Below are 7,623 nucleotides of genomic sequence, written 5' to 3' on the forward strand. Positions count from 1 at the left end.
AAATCTGCTAGTTTCGGTTGGATTATATTTATATTAAAAGAAGAATAGAGAGCACTCTTCTTATTATTTAAAAACGATGTATATTTCATATACAAATGTGTATTATAAAACACTACAAACTGATCAATTATTTATTGTAAGAGAGAGACTTGAAATAACCTGTTTGTTTAGTAACCTCCAGGATTACATCAAATCAATCCTCTATGAATAAATACAGGCAAAATCCTTTCAAAGTCTAATGCCCTCCTCGTGAGTAATTCCATGTTGTGAAGAAGTTCTAATTCCATTAAACTTTCAAGTTTTTTCAAAATGGCCTCCATGGTATAGTAGCAGTGACAATGTGAGGCGTTGTGCCAGTATGAACTAAGTTATGAACTTGGCAGGACATTGTCACTCTGTGTTAGGGCTGCACAATTAATACAATTCACATCAAAATTCTTCCCACATGCAAAGCCCTGCCCCCTGTCACTCGGAACAGTGCAGTTCTTCCTCCTCGCTGTTAGATTCACTCTAAGGTTGCATGCTGTTCTGTTAGGTCAAATGCACGCAAAGCATTGTTCCAAACAAGAACAATGCTGCTTTCCACTTCGCTTCTTAATATAAATCATTTTATTTGATTTATATAATTCACCAAGTGTTTCGATCTACTGTATATCGCAAGTCAAATTGCAATCGCAATATTTGGTCAGAAAAATCCCTGTTAAGATTTTTTGCCTTGATCATGCAGCCTTACTCTGTGTCAGCAGTCTGGACCTCTTGTCCATCGCCAAACCGTTCCCTTGACTCAATCTTATATCTCACCCTTTTGGATCTTAAAAAGCGGGAGAAGTGTGCAACATCCCAGAATCCACTTGGTCTACTGCTGGTTCTACCTTTCGATAGAGATGATCATCTCAGGATCAGGCCTCTATCTCAGGGTCAGGCCTCTATCTCAGGATCAGGCCTCTATCTCAGGATCAGGCCTTTATCTCAGGCGTGTGCGCTCAACATCCTCTGTCACACGTAAAGACGAGGTGTGCTCATCCACCGTCTTTCCCGCTGCACATTTGACAGACTTCCAGCGCAGCCTGGTCACTGTCCGCATGCACTTGGCGTTGTTGCGGACGCTCACGAAACACAGCGTGTTGATGACCCCGTTGCTCATGGCGACGCACTCGATAATGTAGAAGGCCACCAGGGAGTTCCTGTCCCTGGAGATCAGGGTGGGGTGGAAGTCCCGTACCAGTGTGAAGCCGTAGTACGGTGCCCAGCAGAGCACGTAGGCAGCCAGCACCAGAATCAGCACCACCACCATCCTCCGCCGTCTGTGCAGCCGCTTCCGGATCTGCTCTGTCTGGAAGCCAGGCACGCTCTTGAACCACAGCTCCCGCAAGATCCTGGTGTAGCACACGGCCATGATGGCCACGGGCCCGGCGAACTCCAGGGCGAAGATGAAGAGGAAGTAGGAGCGGTAGTAGAGCTGGTGGTCCACAGGCCAGATCTGGGCGCAGAAGGTCTTGTGGCTCTGACTGGAGATGCGTGGGTATGTGGTCTCGGAAGCAAAGTAGGCAGAGGGGATGGAGATGACTAGGGGTACGATCCACACGCCCAGGATCAGGCTGTAGGCCGTCTGGTACTTCATGCGAGGCTTCATAGGATGGACGATGGCCATGTACCTGGGAACACAAGGAAAAGACAGACAATGCAAAGAAACCAGTTGGAGGGTTTGAGTTATGAGTGTCAAGGTGTTTTATGTCACGCTTTATATGCCAGGGAGTTGGAAAGACCAAGTGATCTCTCTGAGGTTATTGAATGATCTTGGAAGTTCTTGGACGATCTTGGAAAATCTGTCACAATGTGGAAGAACTTAATTGTTGGGACTGTTAACTAGGGTAAATTATTCATATCCAGAACCTGAACTTATATTATGGAGCTTACCGTCTCTTGGCTTCCTAGCAAACTCTGCACATAGCAATAATGGGGAATTTGGAAATGCTTTAGCATTTTGGGATGACGGGAGATTAGCCATCTTCATAAATAGCTATTTTTACATAGTTGGGCATGTCAGCAATGATTTATGGGAGCACGTAGCCTTGTCCAAGTAACTTCCTCCCATATGATCCTAAAAGGGCAGTGTGATAGGACTAACTAAAAGCAGGTGATGGATTTTCGGTGGGCAACCCACTGGTGTTGCTCAATTGCTCTTACTTCACTGGGAATGTTATGTTACCACAGAACATGGCTATCTGTCATTGTTATAAAACAAATACTTTGCTATATCATATCATAGTTACCCTGGATAAAGATGTATATTCCTATTCGTGCATTAAATGTGCTTTCTGTGATGACAGTAAGGTGATTTTCTTATCTAGGTTAAGTTTGTGGAACCTTTCTTTGGTCATGATTAATCTGACTTCATTATTTTGGAGGGAACTTAACAGCATGATGGCACTTGCAAAACGTCGTTTCGACTGGCTTTTGGTCTAGTTCGGAGTGAAATGAAAATAAAGAAATTGATGTGATGAAAGCAGATTAACTGTCACGCTCATGTTCAAAGGTTTTCAGCCTATGTTTGCCTGCATGTATCGTGAGCAGTAACAGGACCCAGAACAGCTTCTTCCCCCAAGCCAGAAGACAGTTAAATAGTTAACCAAATAGCTAGCAGGCCTATCTGCATTGACCTTTTTTTGCACTAACCTTTTTGACTCATCACATACGCTGATGCTACCATTTTATTATCTGTCACTTTATTCCTAGTTATATGTACATGTACATAAGGAAAGGATTCAGACCCCTTACCTTTTTCCACATTTTGTTATTCTAAAATTGATTAAATCAATTGTTTCCCTCATCAATCTACATACAATACCCCATAATGACAAAGCGAGAGCAAGTTTTTAGAAATGTTTGCTAATTTATTAAAGATGAAAAAAAACAGAAATAACCTATTTACATAAGTATTCAGACCCTTTGCTATGAGACTTGAAATTGAGCTCAGGTGCATCCTGTTTCCATTGATCATCCTTGAGATGTTTCTAGAACTTGATTGGAGTCCACCTGTGGTAAATTCAAATTTGGAAAGGCACACACATGTCATGATTTGGAAAGGCACACACATGTCTATATACAGTAAGGTCCCACAGTTGACAGTACATGTCAGAGCAAAAACCAAGCCATGATGTCTGAGACAGGATTGTGTCGAGGCACAGATCTAGGGAAGGGTACCAAAAAATGCCTGCAGCATTGAAGGTCCTCAAGAACACAGTGGCCTCCATCTTCTTCAATGGAAGAAGTTTGGAACCACCAAGACTCTTTCTAGAGCTGGCTGCCTGGTCAAACTGAGCAATCAGGGAGAAGGGCCTTGGTCAGGGAAGTGACCAAGAGCCCGATGGTCACTCTGACAGAGCTCCAGAGTTCCTCTGTGGAGTTAGGAGAACCTTCCTTCTGGAAGGTTCTCCTAACTCTCTGCAGCAATCCACCAATCAGGCCTAAAGACTCAGACCATGAGAAACAAGATTCTCTGGTCTGATGAAACCAAGATTGAACTCCTTGGCCTAAATGCCAAGTCTCACATCTGGAGGAAACCTGGCACCATCCCTATGGTGAAGCATGGTGGTGGCAGCATCATGCTGTGGGGATGTTTTTCAGCAGCAGGGACTGGGAGACTAGTCATGATCGAGGGGAAGAGGAACAGAGCAAAGTACAGAGAGATCTTTGATGGAAACCTGCTCCAGAGCACTCAGGACCTCAGACTGGTGTGAAGGTTCACCTTCCAACAGGACAACGACCCTAAGCACACAGCCAAGACAATGCAGGAGTGGCTTTGGGACAAGTCTTTAATTGTCCCAGCCAGAGCCTGGACTTGAACCCGATTGAACATCTCTGGAGAGACCTGAAAATAGCTATGCAGAGACGCTCCCCATCCAACATGACAGAGCTTGAGAGGATCTGCAGAAAATAATGGGAGAAACTCCCCAAATACAGGTGTGCCAAGCTTGTAGCGTCATACCCAAAAGGACTCAAGGCTGTAATCGCTGCCAAAGGTGCTTCAATAAAGTACTGAGTAAAGGGTCTGAATACTTATGTAAATGTGATATTTCATAAAAGTTTTATACGTTTGCAAAAATGTCACAAAAACCTGTTTGCGCTTTTTCATTATGGGGTATTGTGTGTAGAGGCTCATGAGGGAGCACAAACATGGCAAATATCATCCTGTCACACCCACGGTTGAAGATGAGCACCGCTGCACACATCAGTGTTGACCTGAGGATATGAGAGCACTGGACATGTGTGTGGGTTGACTTTAACTATTCAGGGTTACAACATAGGATATGTTGTTATTAATAATAATAATTGATTGCATTTCTATATTTCCATATGCTCAAAGTGCATATATACTGTCTTATTACATGTTGCTAGGAAAGTAGGTAAAATATGTGCGTCACCTGAGATGTTTATAGCTGTACATTATAGGTTTTATGAGAAATATAAAAAGCTCACAACGAGGAGATATGGACTTGAAATTGACAGCAACAAAAAATCAGATGAAGATTTAGTTGACAGAATGGTCATAGTTGGATGAATTTTCTGTTGTGTGAATATGGATAAACTGTTTGCTATGTTCTGTGACGGAGAGGGATGAACCTGCAAACGCCTCACCCACCTGTCCACTGCGATTGCCAGCAGCGCGTTGGTGGACACATACAGGGACACCGTGCGTAAATAGTTGATTGAGGCGCACAGGACAAGCCCATGGTCCCATGACAGCTGCTTCACCACATAGTAATCCAACAGAAACGGACAGCACACTACAGCCACCAGAATATCCGACACGGCCAAGTTAGCAATGAGGAGATTGGTGAGGTTACGGAGTTTTTTGTAGCGCGCCAGAGAGGCAATGAACAGACAGTTGCCAATGCCACAGACTAATATGATACAGACCAGGACCATGGCTATGACAATGGTGGCCACAAAAAACGCACAGCCCTGCGTTGTATCGGGTATCTCCTCCCGTGGAACTCCATAGTCCAGTTCGTAGCTGGTACTGAACGAGTCAGGACAATTCTCCGGCAGGTCTTGCGTCATGGAGAAGCTGCTGTTATTGTGACATTCACCCATGTTGGATTAACATATTCAACCAAGGTTAACTGCAAGGCAAATCACAACGGTGTTATTTTGGTTTAATAAAAACAAATGTGAAATTCAGTTGGTTTGCATTCTAGCCTGCCTACATAAGGGGAAAATGCCAGTAAAATTACAACAATTCAATCATAAACACCAACTAAACCTTTAGGGTAATTTATGTTTGCCAGGAGATATGCCCTATATGCTAAAATTATAACTACATCCATAATGTACACATAATGACATTTTCTAACTTTGCAGTAAAAAAGGAGGAAGAAAATGATGCCTTGGTTTGGATTTTAATACCGCTTCCATTCACTGCCCCACTTTGAATGTGTGTAGAAAGTTTAGCCTAGAGATCTTACAATGACATAGTGGCACAACATTTTAGGTGGCACAGTATTTTAACATCAGTGATATAATAAATCCGTTGCAAGGGAGAACATGATGATGTGCAACATAACATTTCTCAGATGTTGAGGAAACCAAATTTGGATGGACTGACATTTTAAAGACCACACAATCGTTTGTTCCTTAATTTGCTTGAGTTTTAAAGCACGAGGTAGGCCGATGCTGTGCTCCTTGTGTCAGACGGAATCAAAATGTTTTAGCGTGATCCCAATTCCAAGGTATCTAAATTAGGTTACCAGTTGCTTTTCCATATTTATTTCACCATAATCGATCTGAATACGGAAAAAAGTATTTGCAGACTAAATTACTTAAAATACGTTTTGTTATTTACATAAAGTAGCCTATTTGATCCGTTCAAATGATATGTTCAAACTTTGAGCGTCAACAAAACTGTGAAAGTGCTAAAATAGTTGAAACAGGAGAAATATTCTATCAGACTTACCAAAACTCCAGCTAGAAGTGACTTTTCTTTCATATTAAAGCACCGCGTAATCTATGGAAAAATACAATTGAGGCAGCGCAGATGCGCTCTTTCCATTCCTACAAGGAGAATGGGCTCAAACTGGAATCCGCGGTTAGGTATCATCTCCGTTGTTGTCGATTTGTAACCCTCCTTTCACCCTCTAGTGGCAATGACATGCTATTCAGTCAGTGCGCGCACCAGTGTCAACTCCACTCTCCAACCACCGTGCACTGAGTGTACAAAACATGAGCAACACCGTCCAATTATTGAGTCACAGTAACAGCACTTACAGTTGACCGGGGCAGCTCTAGCAGGGCAGAAATTTGACCAACAGACTTGTTGGAAAGGTGCCATCCTATGACGGTGCCACGTTGAAAGTCATCGAGTTCTTCAGTATGGTTCATTCTACTGCCAATGTTCGTTTATAGAGATTGCATGGCTGTATGCCCGATTTTATACGCCTTTCAATAAACGGGTGTGGCAGAAATAGCCGGATCCACTCATTTCAAGGGATGTCCACATACTTGTGTATATATAGGGTGTCCTTGTCCTGTCCTTGGTTGATTTAGGGGGCATCTTATAGAAAAAATTGTTATAAATCATTTAAATCAGTCATAACCATAGTAAGTCACACAATTAGACATCAAAATCACTCAATCATCCTAACATAATACAACATGCAATGGTCTTATTTAGCAAATAAGTGTTCAATTTCAACTTAACCATGATCATATATGTCATTTGTGTCTTTTCAGGTCTTAAGGTAAGTAAAACTGTATGAGCTAATACATTTTGTCATTACCACCACGTTCTGTCCTTACCATTACAGTCCTTTATGTGCTGGTAATGAGGTGCAGTGGGAATGACATTTTTATAGTATTTGGTCATAAATAGCAGGGATTAGCATGCTAACTCCAGTTGAACAGCTAGCATACAATGTATCCCAAATACACATAATTAAAACATACTTTCTAAAATCTAACATCATTTGATGAAATTATAGCCAATTTGCTAATGACATACAATAAAAATATTATCTCAAGTAATATTTACCTTTATTTTTCAATAATTTCCTGGCATCAAAATTGGAATTCCCCTCCATGACATCCATGTGCTCCACTGTCACTATTCCTATCCATGGTAGCCAAGTACACAAACTTTTGAAAAAAGGTTATTATCATGTAATTTGCTTGTCTTGGTGGTAATAACACAATACTTAGAAAGGACTGTGTTTTGTATTAAAAAAAAGTATCAAATGGCTTATCCACATCTAATATGTATATAGTTTCCATTTACTATACTTTTTCTTTTAAACTGGTGCATGAAATATTTTGTATTTATCAAGACAAAAACAGTGAAAAACAGTTCAAATCCAGACATGAAATGCTTTAGAAAATGACATTTTAGAAACATTTTGAAAGCTTAAAAATAACAGTTAAGGTTATTTTAGTCTGTACTAAATGGATGTACAATCAAAAAAACAAAAACGAAATTAACATTTTATCTTCAAAATCTAACCCTAATCACCCATTATATAATTGTATTAAATGGCATTTACTCATCTAGAAAGCGTGTTCAAATAACTAGAAAATACTAGTTTTTTGGTGTGTATTATGACCTTGGAAATAGTATATGGCAATGGAGCA

General features: G+C 41.2%; 1 protein-coding gene across 1 annotated transcript; it reads right to left on the minus strand.

Moving 5' to 3' along the window:
• Positions 1–19: 19 nt before the first annotated feature.
• LOC115178913 (prokineticin receptor 1-like) lies at positions 20–6,166 on the minus strand. Its single transcript, XM_029740341.1, has 3 exons — positions 5,957–6,166; positions 4,643–5,126; positions 20–1,655 (listed from the first exon to the last, which is right to left on the minus strand). The coding sequence occupies exons 2-3, from the start codon at positions 5,095–5,097 to the stop codon at positions 965–967; spliced, it is 1,146 nt and encodes a 381-aa protein (XP_029596201.1). The 5' UTR covers positions 5,098–5,126; positions 5,957–6,166; the 3' UTR covers positions 20–964.
• Between the last annotated feature and the right edge of the window lie 1,457 nt (positions 6,167–7,623).

Source organism: Salmo trutta, chromosome 38 (assembly GCF_901001165.1).
Source record: "Salmo trutta chromosome 38, fSalTru1.1, whole genome shotgun sequence".
NCBI lineage: Eukaryota > Metazoa > Chordata > Actinopteri > Salmoniformes > Salmonidae > Salmo > Salmo trutta.